Below are 26658 nucleotides of genomic sequence, written 5' to 3' on the forward strand. Positions count from 1 at the left end.
TCAGTTCCATTTATTTTTGTTAAGTGTAATTTGTCTTCAGGTGTTTGGAGAGAACCTTATTTGATTTTCCTGTTTTTCTCATTACAGAATAAAACTAGTCAGACCTGCAGTTTTAACCGTCCTGTTTGAGGTGGCAGCCATGTTGGTATTTAATGTTTAGTTAAAGAAAAATACCATGTCTTAAACTCTGGGCGTGTCTGTGTATTGTCGCAGCCTTTAATGAATCAGATAATGCAGAACCAGTGATAATGTCAGTGCTGTTCTGACTCGCTACCGGTTGGCCCAATTAACAGCTGATCTCTCTGTGCAACAGCTGATCTCCTTGTGCAACAGCTGTTCTCTCTATGTAACAGCTGATTTCCATGCGTAACAGCTGTTTTTTCTGCGTAACAGCTGTTCTCTCTGTGTAACAGCTAATTTCCATGTGTAACAGCTGATTTCCATGTGAAACAGCTGATTTCCATGTGTAACAGCTGTTCTCAGCGTGTTAATAGCTGTTCTCTCTGCGTAATAGCTGATTTCCATGTGTAACAGCTGATTTCCATGTGTAACAGCTGTTCTCTCTGCGTAACAGCTGTTTTCCATGTGTAACAGCTGTTCTATCTGCGTAACAGCTGATTTCCATGTGTAACAGCTGATTTCCATGTGTAACAGCTGATTTCCATGTGTAACAGCTGTTCTCAGCGTGTTAACAGCTGTTCTCTCTGCGTAACAGCTGATTTCCATGTGTAACAGCTGTTCTCTCTGCGTAACAGCTGATTTCCATGTGTAACAGCTGTTCTCTCTGCATAACAGCTAATTTCCATGTGTAACAGCTGTTCTCTGAGTAACAGCTAATTTCCATGTGTAACAGCTGATTTCCATGTGTAACAGCTAATTTTCATGTGTAACAGCTGTTCTCTCTGTAACAGCTGATTTCCATGTGTAACAGCTGTTCTCGCTGCGTAACAGCTGATTTCCACGTGTAACAGCTGATTTCCATGTGTAACAGTTTTTCTCTCTGCGTAACAGCTGATTTCCATGTGTAACAGCTGATTTCCATGTGTAACAGCTGTTCTCTCTGCGTAACAGCTGATTTCCATGTGTAACAGCTGTTCTCTCTGCGTAATAGCTGATTTTCATGTGTAACAGCTGATTTCCATGTGTAACAGCTGTTCTCTCTGCGTAACAGCTGATTTCCATGTGTAACAGCTGTTCTCTCTGCGTAACAGCTGATTTCCATGTGTAACAGCTGATTTCCATGTGTAACAGCTGTTCTCTCTGCGTAACAGCTGATTTCCATGTGTAACAGCTGTTCTCTGAGTAACAGCTAATTTCCATGTGTAACAGCTGATTTCCATGTGTAACAGCTAATTTTCATGTGTAACAGCTGTTCTCTCTGTAACAGCTGATTACCATGTGTAACAGCTGTTCTCGCTGCGTAACAGCTGATTTCCATGTGTAACAGCTGATTTCCATGTGTAACAGCTGTTCTCTCTGCGTAACAGCTGATTTCCATATGTAACAGCTGATTTCCATGTGTAACAGCTGATTTCCATGTGTAACAGCTGTTCTCTCTGTAACAGCTGATTTCCATGTGTAACAGCTGTTCTTGCTGCGTAACAGCTGATTTCCATGTGTAACAGCTGTTCTCAGCATGTTAACAGCTGTTCTCTCTGCGTAACAGCTGATTTCCATGTGTAACAGCTGTTCTCTCTGCGTAACAGCTGTTCTCTCTGCATAACAGCTAATTTCCATGTGTAACAGCTGTTCTGAGTAACAGCTAACTTCCATGTGTAACAGCTGCTTTCCATGTGTAACAGCTAATTTTCATGTGTAACAGCTGTTCTCTCTGTAACAGCTGATTTCCATGTGTAACAGCTGTTCTCTCTGCGTAACAGCTGTTCTCTCTCCATAACAGCTAATTTCCATGTGTAACAGCTGTTCTATCTGTAACAGCTGATTTCCATGTGTAACAGCTGTTCTCGCTGCGTAACAGCTGATTTCCATGTGTAACAGCTGATTTCCATGTGTAACAGCTGTTCTCAGCGTGTTAACAGGCTGTTCTCTCTGTAACAGCTAATTTCCATTTGTAACAGCTGATTTACATGCATAACAGCTGATTTCCATGTGTAACAGCTGTTCTCTCTGTAACAGCTGATTTCCATGTGTAACAGCTGTTCTCTCTGCGTAACAGCTGTTCTCTCTGCATAACAGCTAATTTCCATGTGTAACAGCTGTTCCATCTGTAACAGCTGATTTCCATGTGTAACAGCTGTTCTCAGCGTGTTAACAGCTGTTCTATCTGTAACAGCTGATTTCCATGTGTAACAGCTGTTCTCACTGCGTAACAGCTGATTTCCATGTGTAACAGCTGATTTCCATGTGTAACAGCTGTTCTCAGCGTGTTAACAGCTGTTCTCTCTGCGTAACAGCTGATTTCCATGTGTAACAGCTGTTCTCACTGTAACAGCTGATTTCCATGTGTAATAGCTGTTTTCCGCGCGTTAACAGGCTGTTCTCTCTGTAACAGCTAATTTCCATGTGTAACAGCTGATTTCCATGCGTAACAGCTGATTTCCATGTGTAACAGCTGTTCTCTCTGTAACAGCTGATTTCCATGTGTAACAGCTGTTTTCCGCGCGTTAACAGGCTGTTCTCTCTGTAACAGCTAATTTCCATGTGTAACAGCTGATTTCCATGCGTAACAGCTCCCCTAAAGAAGCAGCAGAGGAGGAGCTGATCAGCAGGCGTATGGAGGAAAAGAGGAGAGAATCTAATCTGGTATTAGGGTCTGACCAGTTTGTCCTGTTTGGGTTTTAAAGGTTTATTCTGCACGATGTGAAGAGTCGTTCACATGTACCAGACTTTAACGCTCATCTTTCTTTTTCTTTTTTTTCTGAATAAAATAATTTTTCATAAACTCTGTCCTTCACCCACTGATTTCAACAGCTTGCCTTTCTTGCTGCAGGTTTGTGTTGGTTTGTGAAATTAAATGAGAATACATAAAAACTGAATAATTTTTTTCTTACTTCATATCCACTGAAAACAGGCCTTACTGTCGATGTTTGCTGCTAACATGTTCCTGTTGCTGCAGCTGCTCTATAAAGTACACAGCTGTTTTTGATGAGTGAACTTTTTGAAGAGTTTCAGTCTGGCTTTAGAGCTCACCATAGCACTGAAACAGCTCTGGTTAAAGTCACTAATGATATTCTCATGGCCTCAGATAATGGACTTGTATCTGTGCTTGTCCTGTTGGATCTCAGTGCTGCATTTGATACAGTTGACCATAATATTCTTTTAGAAAGACTTGAATATTTTATAGGAATTAAAAGAACAGCTCTAGACTGGTTTAAATCTTATCTATCTGATCGATTTCAGTTTGTTCACATTAATGATTAATCTTCCTCATGCTCAAAGGTTACCTGTGGAGTACCACAGGGATCAGTGCTAGGACCAATTCTCTTTACTTTATACATGCTCCCAATTGGTAGAGTTATTAGACAGCATGGGATTAATTTCACTGTTATGCTGATGATACCCAGCTATATCTGTCTATAATCCAGATGAAGCTAACCCATTACATAGATTACAGGCATGTCTGAAGACATAAAAACCTGGATGACTCTTAACTTTCTCCTTCTAAATGCAGACAAAACAGAAGTTATAGTCTTTGGACCAGAGTCTTTAAAAAGAAGCTGATTAGTCAGTCACTTCATTTGGATGGGATTAAACTGATTTCAGATAAAGTAAAAAAAAAATCTTGGTGTTGTTTTTGATCAGGAATGGTATTCAAAGCAGACAGTCAGACACTTCAAAAAGTGTTTATTTGAAAATGGCAGATCTGCAGTAAACAGCCAGGGCGTCTAAGGCAGGAACCTTTAGTCTTAAAGTTCAGTCAGTGCCCAGAGAACAAGTTGGGTTCCAGCCGGTCGGCTGCCAACGAGATGCGGAGGACGCTGCCCAGACCTTGCAGGAGTTCTCTGTTCTCCGTGTGTTATAGCTGTTCTATGAGTGTAACAGTCGTTCTCCGTGTGTAACAGTCGTTCTCCGTGTGTAACAGCTGTTCTCCATGTGTTAACAGTTGTTCTACAAGTGTAGCAGCTGTTCTCCGTGTGTAACAGTCGTTCTCCGTGTGTAACAGCTGTTCTCCATGTGTTAACAGTTGTTCTACAAGTGTAGCAGCTGTTCTCCGTGTGTAACAGCCGTTCTCTGTGTGTTATAGCTGTTCTGAGTGTAAAAGTCGTTCTCCGTGTGTAACAGCCGTTCTACAAGTGTAGCAGCTGTTTTCATTGTGTAACAGCTGTTCTATGAGTGTAACAGTCATTTCCGGTGTGTAGCAGCTGTTCTCCGTGTGTTATAGCTGTTCTATGAGTGTAACAGTTTTTCTCCGTGTGTAACAGCTGTTTTACAAGTGTGGCTTAATTTGGGGTATTTTGCAGAGAAGGATGGACATAAACCTTTCTGCCTCTAAGTGTCACTGCAGCTGGAATTGAAGGAAAGAAGAGGTTCAGGAAAGTGTAGTCTCAGAGACTCAATATAAACCTTCTACACCTTCTAGATTTTTATATCTACTGTATAAGCAACATTTTTGCTCTTTCTATTCTACACTGTCTTTTATCGCATAAAATCCAAAAAAATATGTTACTTTTTTTTTTCTTTTGCCTCTGGGTTGCATTTCTTTGGTGTATTTTTTGAGCCAAATACACATTTCTAAAGAAATAATAGAATTGATGGTAATAGATTTCCAGTACTCTATGTGGATGAATCCAAAGGGAGGCTTAGTTGTGAGTTGGCAGGCTCTCACCATGTGTTACAGTGGGCACAGGACCCAGCTAGTTGAAAAATGGGGGTGAGTGGACGCGTACCAGTGCCCAGGCATTATGCCGTAATCCTTCCATGCTTTTCTGGAAAAACTGAATAGCACTAGAATCACTGACTCAATTTTTGGATCTCATTTTCATGACAAAGCGATTGTTCCCCTTTTACTAGCGCAGTTGCTGTTTCTAAATCTGGGGGAGCATGGGATATAAAAGGCAGCAACTGAACGGCTGGTCAACACCGAGACCTCAGGGAATCCATCAGCATCATCGATCAGCATCACCAAGGCGGTCCCAAACGCTGTAGCCAAGATGGGCAGGGTGAGTTTGCACGAGGATCCCTCTCTGCAGGGAACTGCTGTACTGGAAGGGGTGGGGGTTATTCCAGTAACAGTAACGTCTGTGACACAAACACAGTATTTAGCTTTTAGGTGCATTAATAACTTTCCAAGCTCTCTAAGATTAGCCATACCTTGGAGATGCCTCAATCACTAACATCTTTTCCTCAGATAATCTTTTACGAGGACAAGAACTTTCAGGGTCGTCGTTATGAGTGTGACAGTGACTGCACTGATTTCCACTCTTATCTGAGCCGCTGTAACTCCATCCGAGTGGAGAGCGGGGCGTGGGTGGTGTACGAGAGGCCCAACTTCATGGGCTACCAGTACGTCCTGACCAGAGGGGAGTACCCAGAGTACCAGCGCTGGATGGGACTCAACGACCGCCTCTGCTCCTGCAAGATAATCCACTTCGTGAGTCAATCCTTCCACAGCCCGTTCTAACTGGGGTTTTTTTGGACTGCAGCTTCAGTAAATTATTGGAGATCATGGCTGGTTATTTATGCAACCAGTGCCTGTAGGGCTCAGTCAATAATCAGTAGAGGATATGGTCTGTGTGACCCTCAGCCTGCAGAGTTCGTCTAAAAACCAAAGCTCTGAGCTCAAGCTGCTTGTGCACAGTGGTGTGAAAATGTTGTAACTTTTCTCTTTTTTTAGCACCACTTCTACTGATTCATTACAGTCACCTTTTCCCTTCTAATGCTGGTTGCATGTCTCTCTATCCCCTCCCCTGTCTGCTTGCAGACCAGCGGGACCCCATACAAGATGCAGCTCTATGAGAAGTCCGACTTTGGCGGCCAGGCCGTGGAAGCCACAGACGACTGTCCCTCACTCCTGGAGAAGTTTCGCCTGAGAGAGGTGAACTCCTGCAAGGTCTATGACGGCTGGTGGGTTTTCTACGAGCGGCCCAACTACACCGGACGCCAATACCTCTTGGAGAAGGGCGAGTATCGCAAGCCTGGTGACTGGGGCGCCGTCAGTCCTACAGTGCAATCCTTCAGGCGCTTCAAGGAATGATTGAAACTGGACCCAACTAACTTAAATGATCTAAAGAAGCATTAAAAGCTGGAAGTGGGGAATTGTCTTCTTCCAACAAACTATGATCTTGTATTGAGGTCTCAAAAATAAAAGCGTCAGTAGAAAAAGTCGTTGAGTTTTCATTGCCTTCAAATCAGTGTTAATTTCGTCAACCATGACGATGACGAAAATATTTCATCAACGCCCCTTTTTCCCGTGACGGTGACGCACAAAAATTGTTTCCAGAAAATAAAAATATGACGAAAATAAAAACTTATTTTCGTCACAAGACTAAGACAGACGAAATTTACGATCCATTGACGAATGGACATTAAGAATTGTAATTTTTTATTATTAATTTATAATTGTTAATATAAGTGTTTCTTGAGCTTCATAGAAGATTACGCGCTGTTGCCCTGTTTGTCCTTACACAGAACCTGTCCCACAGTCCCTCGCGCCGCTCAGTCAGTAGCAGCACAGGGTTTATACTCATAGCTCAACTTCGCAGTCATTGCGGATACCGGTGTGCGGTTACGCCTGGATGTATGGTGCCATTTCGTTTAAAACGCAAAGGAAAACACCGGAAGAAGGACGCCACTAAAGAGTCTGCAGAGAAGAAGACAACGAATCTCAAGCGACATGGAAGAATGGAAGAAGGTAAGGAACCAACTAGATTCCTGACACAGTGACACCACAGCCAAATCAGAGGTTGGGGAAGGAAGGGAAGTCTGTTGCAGATATGTTGGGAGCCCCCCCACCGTACAAACCTGACGCCAAAGAGCAGAAAGCCCTGGAGAACTCAATGGCAAAGTGGATTGGGCGTTCTGGCCTGCCTGCAAGGACCATTGAGGATGAAGACTTTGTGGATATGATGAAACAAGCCGACAAAAGGTTAAATGTGAGCAGTGTGATATATGCAGACATGGGCAATGTGGTGTCAACAAGTCCTCTCCATGTCATGTATTTAATCTACCCAGCCAATTAACCAGGTGAGTCCAATCTGCACAGGTTAATTCACGGTGAAGATTGGACTCACCTGCTTCAGTGGCTGGGTAGATTAAATACATGACATGGAGAGGACTTGTTGACACCACATTGCCCATGTCTGGATATATGTTAAAAAGAGAATCAGTGTATGAAGTTCTATTCTGCACAGTGTTATATTAATAAAATAGAGATAAATAGAGAGAAGCAGTGTGTGGAGAAGTTTTATTCTGTACAGTGTGATATATATGTTAAAAAAAGCAGTGTGTGCAGAAGTTTGAATATTTAGTGTTGACTAAAATGACTAAAATTTGACTAAGACTAAAATTGATTTTGGTCATTTAGACTAAGACTAAAACTAAATCGGGAAGGCAATGACTAAATATGACTAAGACTAAAATAGATTTTTGTCATTGTGACTAAGACTAAATAAAAAAAAAAACTGACAAAATTAACTCTGCTTCAAATCTACTTTGAAGTTTTAAATACCTGAGGCTTTAAAATCAACCAATTTTGCTCCTGCTGATGATATTTTTCATGTGGAGCGGCTAGCACAAATGCTAGGCTAATGCTAGCACAAGCTAATTTTTCATGTCATTTGTTGATAATCTTCGCCCCAAAAAAATTTCAAGTGGTTCCAGTTCATCATTTGCAGGCAAAAGTTTTTAGGAAGGCGGATCGTCTGCTTCATAAATTAGCATGAACCTTGTTCAGAATTAGCTACGGGGTCCAGAAGCTTGAAGGTTCAACCTTCAGCTCTTTAAAGTCGTAGGGAAGTCATATTTAAATGTCAAATCATTGGCTTAAACATGTACGTATATTGTTGTGCCATGATCATGGTTTTTGGACATTGGGAATCAGTATCTATATTTCATCTTGACATGATGACCAGAGAGGGAAAAACAGCTTTCATGAATGAACAGCTCTAAGATCTCTCCAACCCCACCCCTTTTTAGCCTACAGGTGCTGGTCATAAAATTAGAATATCATGAAAAAGTAGATTGATTTCAGTAATTCCATTTAAAGAGTGAAACTTGTATATTATATTCATACATTACATACAAACTCATATATTTCAGATGTTTATTTTGTTTAATTTTGATGATTACAAATGACAACAAATGAAAATCTCAAATTCATCATATCAGAAAATTAGAATATTACTGAAGACCAATAAAAACAAAGGATTTATAGAAATGTTGGCCAACTGAAAAGTATGAACATGAAAAGTATGAGCATGTACAGCACTCAGTATTTAGTTGGGCCTCCTTTGGCCTGTATTACTGCAGCAATGCGGCGTGGCATGGAGTCGATCAGTCTGTGGCACTGCTCAGGTGTTATGATAGCCCAGGTTGCTCTAATAGTGGCTTTTAGCTCTTCTGAATTGTTGGGTCTGGTGTATTGCATCTTCTTCTTCACAATACCCCATAGATTTTCTATGGGGTTAAGGTCAGGAGAGTTTGCTGGCTAATTAAGAACAGGGATACCATGGTCCTTCAACCAGGTACTGGTAGCTTTGGCACTGTGTGCAGGTGCCAAGTCCTGTTGGAAAATGAAATCTGCATCTCCAAAAAGTTGGTCAGCTGCAGGAAGCATGAAGTGCTCTAAAACTTCCTGGTATGTGGCTGCGTTGACCCTGGACCTCAGAAAACACAATGGACCAACACCAGCAGATGACATGGCACCCCAAACCATCACTGACTGTGGAAACTTTACACTGGACTTCAAGCAACGTGGATGAAGTGCCTCTCTTCTTTTCCTCCAGACTCTGGGACCTTGATTTCCAAAGGAAATGCAAAATTTACTTTCATCAGAGAACATGACTTTGGACCACTCACCAGCAGTCCAGTCCTGTTTCTCTTTAGCCCAGGCAAGACGCTTCTGACGCTGTCTGTGGTTCAAGAGTGGCTTGACACAAGGAATGCGACAGCAGAAACCCATGTCTTTCATACGTCTGTGTGTGGTGGTTCTTGAAGCACTCACTCCAGCTGCAGTCCACTCTTTGTGAATCTCCCCCACATTTTTGAATGGGTTTTGTTTCACAATCCTCTCCAGGGTGCGGTTATCTCTCTTGCTTGTACACTTTTTTCGACCACATCTTTTCCTTCCCTTCGCCTCTCTATTAATGTGCTTGGACACTGAGCTCTGTGAACAGCCAGCCTCTTTAGCGATGACCTTTTGTGTCTTGCCCTCCTTGTGCAAGGTGTCGATGGTCGTCTTTTGGACAACTGTCAAGTCAGCAGTCTTCCCCATGATTGTGTAGCCTATAGAACTAGACTGAAAGACCATTTAAAGGCTTTTGCAGGTGGTTTGAGTTAATTAGCTGATTAGAGTGTGGCACCAGGGGCCATCAATTTGGAACCTTTTCACAATATTCTAATTTTCTGATATGATGAATTTGAGATTTTCATTTGTTGTCATTTGTAATCATCAAAATTAAACAAAATAAACATCTGAAATATATGAGTTTGTATGTAATGTATGAATATAATATACAAGTTTCACTTTTTAAATGGAATTACTGAAATCAATCTACTTTTTCATGATATTCTAATTTTATGACCAGCACCTGTAGGTCTCCCACAGAGGTGTGACTTGCCAGCCCCCTCTCTGTGAGAACAGGACAAAACCACAGAGAAAACCAGATTCTTTCTCTTTGCCCATGAAACTGGGGTTCCTCTCCAGCAAGATGGAGAAGGCCCAGGGTGACCCAGGTCTCCAGATTCCTCGAGGATAAGTCAGAACCAAACTGCTGCAAAAACAAACCTTTTGCAACACATTTCTCTTGAGTTTCAGAACTTATAGAGCCAGACTGGAGAGAAGGACTGCCTGATGAACCACTGAGACAAAGAGGACCCCTGCTGTGAGATTGAGACAAAGAAAACCCTGGTTGCTGTGGCCTGACTGCTGAGCCGCAGCTGGATGAAACTCAAGCCTTCCAACTGGACATGGACAAAAAGGTTCGCAGGTCTGGCAGGATTAGGGACAGAACAAACATGTATTTTGATGATGAGTAGAGACAAGCTAACAGAATGGACTGCATGCTACAGGAATATTTGTTGGACTGTTGCTGAAGCGTGGACAAGCTTTATTCACTAAGGGTTAAAACACTGATATAACATTAGTGTTCATATATTCCTCAGATGCTCATTACATTTCCATTAGCAAGTATGACCAAGAGTCATTTAGTGGAATCCTGATGCTATTCACTGCTAGTTATTTCAAAGAGGGTAAAGAACAATTAACTAAAGGTTTTTGGTTCTTGATTAAGCAAATCATTCAATAAAACATTATTTGGCCAAATAATGTTTTATTCACCTCATGGATTTGCATTGTGAATTGGTTTGAAAACATTCCAATTTCTTAAAATTAGTGAAAAGCTAATTTGATCATATCCCAAATTCTTACAGATAAACTTTGGTTTCAAACACAGAATCCATCTTAAACTGTAATATGTTTTTCAACCATGTTTCCCTTCCTCTTTGTACATAGTAGTTAGTTTAGTTGAGAGTGTTAAACTGAAATACGTTTGACTTGGAGCTGAATGATTTCTGTTAATAAAATCTTATATTTTGAACAGAAGTTGTGGTGAATTTATTCCATGCATGTGCAGAATTAACTGTTTGACCATGATTAGTGCTCGAATCAGTCTTTCATTTATTGTTCTAACACAGTTAGTAGGGCTGTGTGTTCATGAACAATATATAACGGCCGAAATAATATCTGATTAAATAAGATATGTTCAACCCCTACCGGGGAGGGCAATGAACATCTTAAAGTATCAGAAACATAAATTCCCAGCTGGCTTAGAATTGCATTGAACTTCAATATAAATGTTCTCTTTATCAGACCATATTGTCCCAAAAGTTAGAAAAATTACATTTTTTTTTAAACCTGTCTTAGAATCTGTGGTTTTTTCATTATCTTCTGCAGGCCAGTTAGTTCTACGTCAGCCTGAACACCTAAATTCGGCCAATCAGATGTCAACGGTCATCTGTCAATCAAATTTTTTCAGTCATAGCATCTTGATTCATGTGTCGCAGCTAATATACGCAACGGTTGGAATCAGAATCCTTTCCTTTCCCATTGAGTTGCGTCCCAGTGTTCACAGGGATGGACGTCTGTGTCTTCAGCAGGCGTAGAGCTAACGGAACTGGCAGCGTTGCGAGGCAAGGGCTCAAACATGTACGGCTGGAAGCCTTCTACACCAAACCAAGCTTCTGCCGCCCTGGCGTCCTCTTCCACAACATCTTCGTCCCCGCTTTCCTCCTCTAAATAAAAAATGGATGATGGAGGCGTCTGTTTGGTGGAGGAGGAGGAAGCTGCAGTTTTGATGGCAGCTCTTAGAGTTTCTGAAGGGAAAATCAATTATTTCCGAGGGCTTAACTACCTTTAGATGGTTAGAAGGAACTTTTTGGGTGGTTGTTATTTATTTATTTATCAATTTTTGCAATTGCAGTTTATTACTGTGAATTTATTTGAATGTAAAAACCTTTCAAACACCTGAATCTTTTTGTTTCCTTGTTGTTACGTGTATATCACACCACTAGTGTTACTACTGCAAGATAATTGTGGGGGGCGTTAATTTTCTTTTTTAGCTGTCTTTTTTTAGTCAAAGAAAGGGTCTTTGTGACTAAATCTGAATTAAAAGCAGTTTTTTTGGGACTAAAACTGTGAGATCTATGGACAGGAAACTAGATGTGTGGAAGTCTGGCAGTTTTTTCTCAGGCGGTTTTATGAAACACCCATCTGGTGCCAGTTTCATGGAAATATTGTGAGCAGAGCTAAAAAGAGTGTGAAAGTGAGGAAGTCTACAGAGCTGAGCCCAGTTTATGTTATTTATGAAGGAAAACTATTGGAACAACAGGTGGATAAATAAATAATCTCCATAGAATTTTAAACTTTTAAATCTTGTTGCTCATTATTCTGTCTATCAGGTAAACCTAGCACATCTTCAAATGAAGCAAAAGTTTATATTTTAACAGTGATGGGATTTTTATTGCATGAGCTCAGTGTTTACAGTCATGTTTTACATACACGGTGCAGCAGTTTTAACATTCCAAAAAGTTAAAACAAACAAAAAAGCTATTAAAAATGCCAGGCATGCAGAAATTCTCAGTCTGGATTCAGGTAAATCTTTAATTAGTAAAATCTTGCATTAGAGGAGCAGAAGGAAGGATCACCCAGAGTTAAATGTTGGTGCTTGGTCTGCGGCCCTCCTGGTGTAAACAGAGAGATGAAGCAAAAGCACACAGAGAGAAAATGGATCAATAAGAGGAAAACAAGCAGCCTGGTGTATTGAACAGACTCCAGGATCGTTATGGTGAACAAACTACTGAACATGTGGGCTGTGATCCACTGAAATACCAAAAGCAGAGCACAAAACTGCTCATCTAAACAAAAAGCAAGGTGGTATAATGCAGGTGATCGACAAAGATTAGGTGTGCAAAGAGGTGCCTGATTCAAAAGAGGATTCTGTTTGTGCTGGAAAAAAACTAGATAAGTCATTTTTTCTTAAAATAAGTGCATTTGTTCTTAAATTGAGGAGATAAAAGACACATTTTGCCAACGGAACAAGAACATTTAGATTTAAAATAAGAAAAACACAATTACATTGTCTTATTTCAAGTGCATATTATCAAATTATCTTACTTTAAGAGTAAAAATACTGATTCTACTGGAAAACTATCTCATGTACCTAATCAAATCAAGGGTAAATACACTTAATTTAAGAAATATTTACTTATTTCTAGATCCTTTTTCCAGTGAGAACTTAGGATGGTAGAGTTGATATTTTGCACATCCCAAAGGCGGTGAAAAAAGCCCACAGCACTGCAAACAGATGGCAGGAATGATCGCTCTGTGCGCCGTCGTCTGCTTCATTCCAGCAAAGTCAATGTCTTTGTTTAAACTACTGACAGTAGAAACGCTCACGGCATTGTTTTTTACAGAAATGCTCAGAATAATTTTGTAATGAATGAAGATTTTAATTTTTATTAACCCCTAGAACCCTACGGACCCACCGGTGGGTCCAGCTGCTACATGATCTCGTAATTTTAACAAACCCCCAGTATTGATGTAAAAAACACATTTGGCACAGTTTGGTGACATTTTTGGATAAATGTGCCAAAATGGCCTCTCCGCCTAAGAGATTTCTCACTAATACCATTCTAAAATAAATATGATTCATCTGATTGAGTCCAAATTTGGTATATCTTTACACAACATTTAGATTTAAAAGTCTGTACTACTTTTTTGTGCTATAAATAATATTTTGGTAGTGTTTTGCAATGTTTATTTCAAAGAAAATTTTGGCGAGGTTCAAAAAATACAAAATATTTTGTATTTTGTCCCTAATATTTCAGGCAGGGTCAAAGCTACAATGGTGCTGACACCAGAAAACCATTCTATGACATCTTACCTTTACAGAGGTACCAAAAGTTTCTTCTTAAATCTAATAGCTGTGAGGCTATAAGTGATTTACTTTTGTGTGTTTTTGTCAGGCAGAAATTTATTTATACCCCCTGAGGGTGTAAGAGGTTAAATGCCTTTGATTAAAGAAAATATTACAGCTTATGGTTCATAAAATGTAAATAAAAAAACACAAAAAGGTTGGTTTGCCAGCAGAGCTTCTTCAGAGAAATAGACCTAATTTTATTCCCTCTTGCATCATCATCATCATCATCATCCTCCCTAACACATAACCTGGAAGAAAGGTGAAGGTGGCCGCTGTCGACTGTGAGGTTTCAGCCCCACTGATATATAAAAATAAATAAAAGTAGTTATAAAGGCTGCTTATGGTCAGCCTTTATAACTACAGCGATGAATTTATCTTTATTTATAAAAGTCTTAAGTCCCCCTAAAAATGAGAACATCTTCATTGTCCAATGCTGTAATGTACAGATTGTTTACATTCCGACCGGTCTATCAAGGGAGTACCAATATGGCGGCCAGTGGCTTCACTTCAACGCCGTACTACCAACGGGCAATCAGCAATCCTGTGGATAAATAGAGATCAGTGGTTCAGGTTGAGTTACAGTTTTCCTTTTGGTCATAGTGCTCGACTAATGTCTGTCATTGTTTTTGGACAGTAAAACGTCCCGGGGACCAAAATGCATGTTTGAAAAAGTTCAGGGGACATGTCCCCCCCATGCCCCCCCAAAATTACATCCATGCCCTAAACTGATGGTATTTGTGGAGAAAGGATGATAAAAAGGAGTTTGATCCCATTTGGTCCCCAAAGGATTTTAAAGTGAGACTCGCAGCACTGATCTCCATCTGTATGACCACCTCCACAGGAAATGATCCTGTTAACCCAAAAGGCATCAGCTGCAGCTGAAGAGAAGAAGTTGGTGCTGTGCATCAACCCTAACAGACTTACACTGCAAAAACAATCTAAACAAGAGTAAACATTTCTTAAATTAAGTATATTTACCCTTAATTTGAGGAGGTAAATAAGATGATTTGCCAATGGAATCAGTATTTTTACTCTTAAAATAAGACAATTAGATAATATGCACTTGAAATAAAACAATGCAACAGTTTTTTCTTATTTTAAATGTAAATTGTCTTGTTCCATTGGCAAAGTGTCTCACTTACCTCCTGAATTCAAGAACAAATGCCATTATTTTAAGAAAAAAAAAATACTTATTGAGATTTAAATTTTTTGTGGTGTATTTAAGGAAATGTTCTGATTTGCAGAAGGTTTCTGAACTGGAAAGAAAATCTAGAAATAAGTAAAAATGATTTGATTTAATTTGAGTAGGTAAACGAGATGGTTGGCCAATGTAATGGGTATTTTTACTCTTAAAACAAGATATTTAGATAAAATGCATTTGAAATAAGACAATGTAATTGTCTTTTCTGATTTTAAATGTATATTGTCTTGCTCTATTGGCAAAATGTCTCTTTTACAATCATAATTCAAGAACAATTGCACTTTTTTTGAGAAAAAATTACTTATCTAGATTTTTATTTATTCTAATGTGGGCCTTTAAAAAGGTGTGAACCTCTTTGCACAAGCAGAGCAGAGCTTCAAAGAAGGCGCAACGTGTTTTGGGTTTGGAATCCAGCTGACAGCATGAATTTTAAATAACAATATGCAGATCCTATTCTAATAAAACTCTGAGTCGCTGGACAGCCTCTCTGGCAGTGGTTACCAGAACGTTCATCCACTGAGAATCAGTGTAGATGTAGAGCGCTCTTCTGTCCGTCCGCAGCACCATCACATTCTCCGCCCTCAGCCATCTCATCTCTTTCTCCCTGTCTGCGACAAACACCTGAAGAGAGATGGAAGAGCGAGTCTTTCATCCTCAAACGGTTAAAACAGACAGGCAGCTTGTGAGGTGAAAACAGAGGACTGTGGCTCTATATTACATGCCGAATGGTTGACCTAGCTTTGTAGAACATTACAGCACAGATTGGCACTGTGAGCGACTGACCGTCAGGACGTTATCCATCTGTCTCTGGGAAGGCTGAACCTGGGGGCAGGAGCAGGGGGCTGAGGGTCCTCTGCTGCCCGAGTCTCCCTGCAGGCCTGGCAGGACGTACACTGGAAAAACACACAGTCACACCATTACTCTCCACAGATGGACTCAAAGTTGAACAGCCTAAAAACAACAAATATATCCTGTCTGGTTCCCAGAGGTGTCAGTCTCCAGGTTCCCCCCTGCTGATGAATAGCCCTCAGTGGATCAGCCTGCAGGGTCCACAGCAGGTGGTCTATCTCTGAGCAGATAATCAGAGGCTCCCTGAAAGCTTTAAATATCACATGGTCTTAGAAGCTGCATTTTGAAGTTATACAGAAGTAACTGGAATGGTTCTGCTGGAGGTTTCTTCCTGTTAAACAGGAGTTTTTCCTCTCCACTGTCGCTACAAGCATGCTTAGTGTGAGGGATTGCTGAAGAGTCAATGAGTCGATGCAATCAGCTGGTTTTCCTTAGATAAGTTTTAATCAATCTTACTGGATGATCTGGTGAACTGGAAAGTGACCTGAGATGACATGATGTGAATTGGCGCTATAGAAATAAACTGAATAGAATTGAATTTAATCCAACTAATACGAAATATCTTAAAAAAACAAAAACAAAAAAACAACCCAAACATGTTTCCAACAAAGGCTTGGAGAAAACTCATGTCTCCAAATCAGTGCCGGCCTTAGCCTCTTGGGGCCCTAAGCAGATTTTTATTTGTGGGCCCCCTCCCACCAAGCAGAATCACCTAAGCTAGAACATTATTGTTAGGTTATGTATTAATACAAAATGAATTAACTATAAATAATTAAATTACTCTTTTATTAAAACTTCAGAATACAAAGCGTCACAAAACATATCAAATTATTTGCAAATGTGCAATCTTTTAAATAAAATCAAATTAGAAAAACATGAATATAATCAAAAAGTAGGATGTTACAAAAAAAGATACTTAAATAATGAAAGCAAACATAAGAAGAGCAAAGGTTCATCCCTGACAAATGTACAACAATGACCTGAAAATCGTTCTTTCCTTGCTTTTCTGGAGGCAAAGTCACCGATGACATCCTGTTCAAAGGGAGTATTTCCTCTCCACTGTCGCTACAAGCCTGCTTAGTGTGAGGGATTGCTGAAGAGTCAATAGAAGTTTCTCAATTCACAAGGACGCGAGTACGCACTCGGACTCTGGGAGAACGGGAGCACGCATAAATCTGGGTCAATTGGATCAGAGGCGTACTGATGACATCACCACACGCTCTGCTCGTCTGGAGCTGCATTTCACCTCCTGTTATTAATAGTTGCTAGATAATGACTTTTTTCATTTAGTCGGGGAATAATAATGAACACAGTCAGATAAACACAAATCAAATTAACATCTTGTTAAATAAACCAAAAAACTTGCCACTCGTTAACTCGTTAGCCCTGGCTGCTGTTAGCCCCAGAGCTCCGCTGGTTGCCACGGTCCCCTCAACTTCGGAAATGTTTTCATCAGTGAATGGGCCGTATCGTGACGCTTTAAAGTATAATTTTCTCGCCTCAAATGATCTTAAAATGTACTTTTATTGAACAACAGCAACCGAAAAGAGAACTTTTAACTTAATCCTCTGAGCTCTGTGAGCGCTAACCTGGAAGCTGCTGCTGCCGCAGTGCATGCTGGGACAGCTGTCAATCTCAAGAACAGACAAGTCTGCTCTGATGCATGCTGGGTAAAGTGTGAGAACAACATCCGGGGACTTTGTTCGTTCTCGGTCTGCTGTTCTTTTGAATTGGAACAGTGCTAGGGCTGAGGATGATGACGTTTCACGACGGCACGAGTACGTGAGAACGCACAAGTACACATAATGAGAAACAGCCAATGAGTCGATGCAATCAGCTGGTTTTCCTTAGATAGAAAACTTTGAATCAATCTGACTGGATGATCTGGTTGAACTGTAAAATGCATTGAGATTACAAGTGTTGTAAATTGGCGCTATAGAAATAAACTGAATTGAATCATTGTATGGTATTGCTTGGCCAACTTTGTCATTAATACTAATGACTGCGACTCCACTTAGTCTTTCCAGGGCCATTGATGATCTCAAGTGTGTTTTTATCAATTTGAGCTATGAAAAGCTGAGCGGAGGCAACAGTCACAGGCAGAGTGCAGGCAATCCCTAGAGCGACCCAAAGATTTGGGTAAAGCTCAAACATCTCATTTTGTGAGAGGTATGTGAGAAGCTCAAAAGCAGTTTTCATAGTTTGATCAATAGCCCTGGTCAATCTTTTTTGGGCCCCTGCCCCCCTGCTTGCAAGCAGTTGCTAAGTTTGCTTATGCCTCCGGCTGGCCCTGCTCCAAATACAGACATTTCTTCTATGAGATAAAACTTTATTCTTTCGTATTAATACTGAGCGTCCAGCGTGGAATTTTTACGGATTCTGGTATCGACCTGCTAGCGTATCAGCATTAATCTTAGAGACTTTTCCTCCTCATGTTGTAATGCGGGACATTAGAAAAGACTTAACGGAGTGAAGGATGAAAGTCAACAACAAGAACAGGAATGAGAACAACTGAACCATCTATTATCAACTGATGGGATACAGATTTTAGATGCAGGCCTGTATCCCTACTTGAACATCCCTACTCTGCTACAGCTGCCTCTGCTCTCTCCAGACCAGTGATTAGAGCTGAGGGTGGAAGCAAAGATGATGCCTGTATGATTAGAGAACAGAGGTAGAGAATAGAGAATCCTCACCGTCTGCTTGGAGAAAACAAATACGATATTTTTACAATCTAGAAGAGAAAAGATTTGGTCAAACTGAAGACTGCATTAATATTATTCAGAATAGGTGGATTTAAATGAGCGACTGACATTCAACAGATGTTTATGGTAAATGTTGATGTTAACAATCTTAAGGGGTTTATGAATGTAGTAGTGTGGTCGGGAAATTTAGATTTCTCTTATTTCATATATTGATTTATGCTATTTACTCACTATAAAAGTTTTTCACTCAGTCAGTTTCACCTGCAAAGCCACACAATACCTGAGTGAGGGTGTTTATAGACAAGACAGACTTCTTCCCATAACTAGAAAGATTCTTTCTCAAGGTTTTTCCATAAGATGTTACTGTTTAACTGTAATTTAAACAATTAATTGTCAGTTTATTGTTTTGACTTTCCATTATTGTGAGTAAGGGGGAACAAACGCGGTCCAGATCAGAACAGGGCTGATTACACTGCAATAATACCATGCCGTATGATGAACTGTTCTCTCTTTGCAAAGTTAAAATTAAATTAAATAGAGTTCCTACTGAGTGAAATCCATCGTTTATTTAACTAGAGTGAATAGTTGAATACTTTTTTCCCACTATAAGTAGTTATAGGACTTTATCTACTGCTATATCATCTATATATTTATATATAGGGACACTCATACACACAAAAACTTTTCTCTGCTATAGTGCAGAGATTTCTCAGCATTGCTTCAAACCTGAACCGTTCAGATGTCAATGCTGATTTCTGGGATAAGATCGCTGCTGCAGTCCATTAGGAAACTTTAAAGTCGCAAAAAAACGAAAAGAATTTTCCGATTTTCAGTGAGGTCTGGAGTTTGGGAACCTGAAACGTTCTCATACAGAACTGTTGGAACTGTTGGCAATGATCACTTAAAATTAGTGTATTTCTTTAAATTCAAGCAGATAATTTGGACAAATATCCATGGAAATTGTCATGATTTGGTAGTGGATAGATGACCCAAAATGCAGAAGCAGGGAGGCAGAGGTGATTTTCTTGTGGGTTTAATTAAAGGTTAACAGAAAACAGAGGCAGGAAACACAAAAATCCAAACACAAAAAACTAAGTCCAAACAAACTGAAAACCAGGAGTCCAAATATCCAAAATCCCAAAACATGAAAACAAAGTGAAAAACAAACCAGAAACCATGGAGACATCAGGGGGGATTCAATATAGAAGAGGAAGGCTCAGAGACGGAGTTGGAGGAAGTTAGACAAGGACCCAGCAAACAAGAACTGAAGAGGGAGAGCATTTAAAGGAGACTGAGACAAAGAGAAGACTAATGAGCAGATTGGGAACAGGTGAGCACAGGGCAGGAGAGGAAAAGAGCACAGGAAAAAGGAGACCACAAGAGGGCAGCAGAGGGGAACAAATACAAAACCTAGAAAGCTGAAACAACAAAAGTAAGAATCAGACCACTAAGAAAATAAAACATGGAGCAAAGTAAAACTGAAACCTCAAAAGAAAAACAAAACAGAGCCAAGACTGAAACAGTAACTAAGAATAAACCAGAGAACACAGCAAAATAAAAATAAAACCACTAAAACTAGAAAACAATTAGTAAAGCAAGACTGAACACTAAAAAGAAAATATAACAGAACCAAAACTGAGAAAAAACCCAAGAAACACAACAAAATAAGAATTAAACCATAAAAACCTATAAAACAAAGAGCAAAGCAGAACTGAATATCAAAAGAAAAACATAACAGAAACAGAAACCTAACAGAAATAAGATTTTTTTTAAAGAAAAAGAATAAAAAAAGAAATAATTTAAGTGCATAATATCCAATTCTCTCTTTTTAGGAGAAAAAAACTATTTCCTTTTGCAGAGAACCTTATTTACCTCCTCAAAATAAAGATTTTTGTTCACTGGTTTTTAAATCAGTTTTTGTATGGAGGCTGAATATTTCCAGTAAAGGAATCGTAGCTGGTTCATTAAATCTCCCCTTCTAAACAAACCTTGTCCAGGTAGACCCGGCTCTCCAGGGACGCCTGGCAGTCCTGCCAATCCAGGATGTCCAGGTTCCCCTACGGCTCCATTAGAACCTTTTAACCCCTAAAGAAAAAGGAAATAATTACAGTCAAATATTATATGCAACATTAAATAATAAACAACGCATTTAGAAGGATAAATTAAACAATCAAATTCAAAATCAGAAAATGTATTAATATGATTAAAGAAGAATAATTTATAGTTAATTCAGTATATGCATATTTTTTAGGGATTCTCAGTTTTTTGCAGTATTATTTTAGGGGATGAAAACTGATCCAGATTTAGTAATAGTAATTTATTTGAGTTGCATGTTTCCTATGACTAGTTTTCTAAATGAATATCTATGAAGATTCTCAGTCATCCAGGTCATGGTCAAGCTTAAAAAAGATCAGTCTAGGGAACCGGACATGACGTTTTCTAGACGATGTTTCTCCTCTCATCCAACTCAGCACTGGAACCCAGTGCACTTCAACCCCAGCAGCACCCAAAGACAAAAACCGATTCACCCCAAAGATAAGACCCCTGGAAACAAGGCCGACAATGTGGCTTATGCCATTCAGCGTAGTGAAGAGTGCGCAGAGCTGCACATTGGAGTGATCAAGCAACCGCTAACAGGCGCAAGGCTCAGTACAGGAGGGGGGACTCCTCAGGACAGGACTCAACCGCTCACCTACAGCTGAAAGCTAAAGGACACTCGTTTCAGGACAACAACATCCAGATTCAATTCAATTCAGTTTATTTCTATAGCTCCAATTCACATCATATCATCTCAGGTCACTTTCCAGTTCATCAGATCATCCAGTCAGATTGATTCAAAGTTTTCTATCTAAGGAAAACCAGTTGATTGCATCGACTCATTGACTCTTCCGCAATCCCTCACACTAAGCATGCTTGTAGCGACAGTGGAGAGGAAAAACTCTCTTTGAACAGGAAGAAACCTCCAGCAGAACCAGGCTCAGTGTGAGCGGCCATCTGCTGAGGCCCACTGGGGTTCAAGGAGACAGAAGCAGACATAGAAAAGGCAACTTTAAAATATTCTGGCCCAGGAAGACGGATGATTTGAGAGAGGGGTTAAGGAAGCCATCTCTGGTAACCTGGAAAAAAACATCTATTAACAGAGGAGGGGGTCTTAGACATAACCTTTCAACTACTTACAAAAGCACTTTTACAAGCAATACCCAGAAGATTCACCTCTGTCCTGCCCCCACCTGACTCACTTCAATGAGGGATGTAACCAAACCCACTCTGAGGAGGGAGTTAACGATCTATCGGAAACCCCTAACGACCATTAACACCCCCAGGTGACCTCCATGGCCAATACAGCAGGAGGGATCAGAGCCACCTTTGGTTCCCTCCTAATTCTTTGTTCCACCTCCAGTACATTAATCTCCTTGCCCCCCACCACTAGTTAGAACTGATGAAGCCTCTTGGATGGAACGTCTTCTAGAAAACTTCACGTCCAGTTGCTTATACTCCAAACTAGTATATAAAATAGTGTTTCCCTTAAATGTTATTTCATCTATCATCTAACAGTGAGTGCAGGGATGCGTTCCATCTGCATAGACCTACCATCTTTCCTCTGGCTCCCGGCTCTCCTCTGGCTCCCGGCTCCCCCATCAGACCTCGCTCCCCCTTCTGTCCCTGGTCTCCCTGAGAGAGCAAAAAATCTGCCGCAGCGTCTCTACCATCCACCGCTGGGATATTTACCTGACACTCTGTGTTTTACCCCGTCTCCTGCCATCCCAGGGATTCCTCGCTCGCCCTGTGGAGACACCGATACGGATCAGTGCTGCCGGTTATTATCAGCAACCGACAAAGGAAGGAGAGGAGAGTTCCTGACCTTCTCTCCTCTGAGGCCTCGGTGTCCTTTCAGGCCATTTTCTCCCTAAAGGGCAGAGAATAAATCCAGCTGATGAAAGAGACGCAGCTACGGGATAAAAGGAGGGAAATGTGCTACTCACCCTGAATCCTGGAGTCCCTTTAATACCCTGGAACAACATAAGACAGATTCACTGCTGTGGGCCCCTGGATGGAATGGCTGAAGACTTTTAACCCTTTATAGGACAAGTTAACAGGTTGATCACCCCCCTTTGAAATTTAGATTTTCTAAGTATTTCACTGAGTGCTCTATAAAGGGTTAAAGGTGACATGAATCCAAGGTTTGCCGCCTCCACCATAAAATAAACCTGGAGTTTAAAGAAAGACGGCGCCCCTTCTCTGAAGCGCCAGAGAAGTTCGGATTCTGGTGCTGCGACATTATTTACACAAGGAAATTCCTAATCCTGTGAAAATGTTTGAAGTTGCTCAGATTGTCTTCAAATAAATGCTGGAGGAAAAACATGGAAAGTTCCCAGGAGTTTCAGGCCGTCCTAAATTAGAGACGTCCGGTCAGCAAGGAATGATCAATGGATCATTGTCTTTACCTAAAACTATTATGCTCGAGGTGATTGAATGAATTTAGTGTTAATCAGTAAAAAAATAAAAATAATTTTCATCATGACCACTGAGTCTGGGAGTGGTGCTCTGTCGGATGAGCATACCCCATCAGTCCAGCATACCCATAGTAATACACATTACAAAGAGTTTCCTCTGCCCGTGTCCTCACTAAGACTAAGAAAGTAGAGAACATCACCCTGGTTCTAAAGTCCTTACACTGGCTCCCTGTATCTCAGAGAATAGACTTTAAAATACTTCTGTTAGTCTATAAATCTCTGAATGGTTTAGCACCTAAATACATCACAGACTTGCTATCAGTGTATCAACCCTCCAGACCACTCAGGTCTTCTGGCTCCAGCCTGCTCTGCATACCTAGAACCAGAACTAAACATGGAGAAGCAGCATTTAGTTCCTATGCTCCACTTATCTGGAACAAACTTCCAGAAAACTGTAAAAGTGCGGAAAGCCTGAGTTCCTTTAAATCAAGACTAAAAACACATTTGTTTAGGATTGCCTTCCACTGTTCTAGTTAAACAGTTCAACTAAAACATATTTTCTTTAGTCCAACTGTTTTTAATATTCTTTTTTTGTTTCTGCATTTTTATTTTATTATTTGCTTTGATTCTGTTTTATCTTCCTGTATTTGAATCATGTAAAGCCCTTTGCATTGTCTTTGTACTGAATTGTGCTATACAAATAAATTTGCCTTGCCTTTGCCTCCTAACCTGACTCCGCCAGATGGATTTGCTCCGCATATTCATCTGTAGAAGTAATTTTGGGAAGGGGCGAAAATACTGGTTAGCTGATTGGCCTATGTTGGTGATAGACGGGCCAAATAAACCAATCAGATCAACGAAGCATATGACGTACTAACAGCCAGGCTACTCCTGCCGAAACCAGTCGGGAGAAGAGCAAAAACATCTTTTCCTCTGAGAAAAGCCTCCAGAGCAGTGTTTTGCTCTTCTTTCAGTGAAGAAATACTCTGTAATTCCGATAAAACTTGCTCGATAGCCACGCTAACGCTAGTTTCATCGGCTGAAGCCGCCATGTTCTTTAGACTGAACTGTCGCGCTTCTCGTTGCGTCACACCTCAACCCGCCTCAAAGCCAACGCTGATTGGACGTTCGTTTGGTGAACGGCTCCAAATTTTCTTCAACGGAGAGTCTCCAGACTGATCTGCGAGTGAAACCTTGAAAGCTTGCGAGATCAGGATGGTCTCACAAGGCTATTTGCCTCTGTCTACTTACAGTCAGTCACGCTTTTTTATTTCCCGATTTAGTCAGGTTTTTGTCGTACTTCTGCCATTTTTGCCCAAATATAGTAGCCCCTCCCTCCTGCCATCTTCCAGCAGTGACGTCACGGTGCGGTAAGCCTAGCGCCATTCTCTCCGCTTTACAAGCAAAATCAATGGGAACTACTAGACACATCTGCAATCAACAACAATTATTGAAGATTTCCAGAGGACTTCACCATTGAAATTCACCAGAGCTATAGTGAAACTGACAATGCCCACGTGCATGGCAGCTGGATGCTGGAATACATCGGGTAAAAGTGAAAAAAAAAGAATTATTCCACCTTTCTGGTACCTGATCCTCCACGGACGGGTGGGTCGTTGGATCGCCAACTTGAAGAGGGAGGATTTGCCATCGAACTTCTGGTCAGAGAAAAAACACGTAATATGTAGCCAACATTTGGAAGAAGAATGTTTTCAAGATGACTTGGATAATAGCGCGTTGTGACAAACACCAGATAGAGCACTGGGACTTGATCAACAGCCGATACCGCACCGTGACGTCACAAACCAGTAGGTGGCAGTAGTGTTCTTTGACAAACATGGATGCCTCCAGTAAAGCGCATTCACATGAAAATTACTCTGAATTAAAAACACTGATCATTTATTGTCAGGATGGAATAATTTCATATTTGAAGAACTTTCAGAAGTTTGAATTCTGAATTTGACCAGACTTTTCCTTTAAGAGTTCTGTTTAGAATAAACGGCTGATGGGACTATAAATGTGCCATGTTTAATCAAACTAATCTGATCTGAGTCATCAGGATCTACATTAAATGGGACCTGGAGGGGTAGCTTATCGCAGCCGACAATTACTTCACAGGATCAAGTTATTATAAATGAGGAGAGCAGAACTGCACGTTTACACAGCCGTTGTATTCTAATTCCATAGAAACTGTATAATCTGATTGACTGGTGGGAAAGATTGTCATCCTGAGCTCAGTGTTTATGATTCAGAAATAAAACTGAGACTGAGAAAATAATAGCATCCATTAGAGGCACAAAAAACCCTGCTGATCAAAAATAACACTAAGGTTTGTGACACATTCGTCCAAAAACGCATCATGATGCAAAACACTTCTTTTGAAAACATGAACACTGAGGAAACAAAAACTGGAACCAATTCGAATCGGTTCATCCTGTTGGACAACATTTCAGCAAACAGAGCGTTAGTAAAGAGGTGGAGGTGTAATGATCTGGTTCTGCTTTGGGGCCTGGAGGATTCCTTTAGAATTTAACCCTGAAATCTGCTCCTCAGCAGGAAATCCAGGAGGAAAATGACTGACCATCAGTTTCTGAACTGCAGATTGCAAATGATGCAAAGCATTATTAAATATACTTAGGACAATTACTGGTTTCAGTTATCAGTTTTTATGGTTAATAAAGAGGAATCAGATTTTTTCTACAGACTGGCCTCCATCAGCTGATGGAAAAAAAGACCGCTCATATTCAGAATTCAAACTTCTGAAAGTACTTTAAATATGAAATTATTCCATACTGTTCAATAAATGATCAGTGTTTTTAATTCAGGGTAATTTTCATGTGAATGTGCTTTACTGGAGGCATCCATGTTTGTCAAAGAACACTACTGCCACCTACTGGTTAGTGACGTCACGGTGCGGTATCGGCTGTTGATCATGTCCCAGTGCTGTATCTGGTGTTTGTCACAACGCGCTATTATCCAAGTCATCTTGAAAACATTCTTCTTCAAATGTTGGCTACATATTACGGGTTTTTTCTCTGGCCAGAAGTTCGATGGCAAATCCTCCCTCTTCAAGTTGGCGATCCAACGACCCACCCGTCCGTGGAGGATCAGGTACCAGAAAGGTGGAATAATTCTTTTTTTTTCACTTTTACCCGATGTATTCCAGCATCCAGCTGCCATGCACGTGGGCATTGTCAGTTTCACTATAGCTCTGGTGAAATTCAATGGTGAAGTCCTCTGGAAATCTTCAATAATTGTTGTTGATTGCAGATGTGTCTAGTAGTTCCCATTGATTTAGCTTGGAAAGCGGGGAGAATGGCGCTAGGCTTACCGCACCGTGACGTCACTGCTGGAAGATGGCAGGAGGGAGGGGCTACTATATTTGGACAAAGATGGCCGCTCCCAGACTCAGTGATTGCTACGAAAATCGTTATTTTTATTTTTTTACTGATTAACACTAAATTCATTGAATCACTGCAAACATTAGTTTAAGGTATATATAACGATCCATTGATTATTCCTTGCTGCCTGGACTCCTTTTTGTTAATCTTTTTTCAGATTTAAGTGAGTTATGACCGACAGAGAACTTTCAAAAAATCTGTAAACATATTTGGAATTTTTTTGTGTGCTTTTATTCATGAGATTCTCTGAAAAAGATGTAGCATGCTGTACCTTCATCATGCCTGGAGTCCCGATGTCTCCATACAAACCTCTCCAGCCTCTCTCGCCCTTTTCTCCCTGTGGGACACATTGAATTATATCAGTTAAAAAAATTATTATCCTTAATAAATTAATAATATTTCCATTAATAAACATGACAGCAGGGACAGGAATATGGAAGCGAATCGTTACCA

The 26658-nt window shown here is 40.5% G+C and overlaps 2 protein-coding genes across 2 annotated transcripts in view; one reads left to right on the top strand and one right to left on the bottom strand.

The window, feature by feature from the left end:
- Positions 1-4866: 4866 nt before the first annotated feature.
- LOC119775285 (gamma-crystallin S-like) lies at positions 4867-6282 on the top strand. Its single transcript, XM_038273213.1, has 2 exons — positions 4867-5551; positions 5882-6282. The coding sequence occupies exons 1-2, from the start codon at positions 5279-5281 to the stop codon at positions 6152-6154; spliced, it is 546 nt and encodes a 181-aa protein (XP_038129141.1). The 5' UTR covers positions 4867-5278; the 3' UTR covers positions 6155-6282.
- A 5832-nt stretch (positions 6283-12114) lies between these two features.
- Positions 12115-26658, bottom strand: part of LOC119775284 (acetylcholinesterase collagenic tail peptide-like) — a 28214-nt gene continuing 13670 nt past the window's right edge. Inside the window, exons 7-15 of the mRNA XM_038273211.1 lie at positions 26477-26542; positions 22334-22360; positions 22213-22257; positions 22099-22134; positions 21942-22022; positions 20339-20435; positions 15580-15689; positions 15298-15417; positions 12115-12357 (exon numbers count right to left, since the gene is read on the bottom strand). Coding sequence (XP_038129139.1) covers positions 12328-12357; positions 15298-15417; positions 15580-15689; positions 20339-20435; positions 21942-22022; positions 22099-22134; positions 22213-22257; positions 22334-22360; positions 26477-26542 — 612 coding nt within the window. The 3' untranslated portion in view covers positions 12115-12327. The remainder of the gene's footprint in view (positions 12358-15297; positions 15418-15579; positions 15690-20338; positions 20436-21941; positions 22023-22098; positions 22135-22212; positions 22258-22333; positions 22361-26476; positions 26543-26658) is intronic.

The sequence above is a fragment of the Cyprinodon tularosa genome, unplaced genomic scaffold (assembly GCF_016077235.1).
Source record: "Cyprinodon tularosa strain WSP-4 unplaced genomic scaffold, ASM1607723v1 ctg860, whole genome shotgun sequence".
In the NCBI taxonomy this organism is placed as follows: Eukaryota; Metazoa; Chordata; class Actinopteri; order Cyprinodontiformes; family Cyprinodontidae; genus Cyprinodon; species Cyprinodon tularosa.

What these genes read in the sequence shown, in the direction of transcription:
- LOC119775285 (XM_038273213.1), top strand. Translation starts at nt 5,279, where the DNA reads ATGCCTCAATCACTAACATCTTTTCCTCAGATAATCTTTTACGAGGAC. An exon ending in CCTGCAAGATAATCCACTTC is followed by an intron (nt 5,552 to 5,881) that starts GTGAGTCAATCC and finishes GTCTGCTTGCAG; the next exon opens with ACCAGCGGGACCCCATACAA.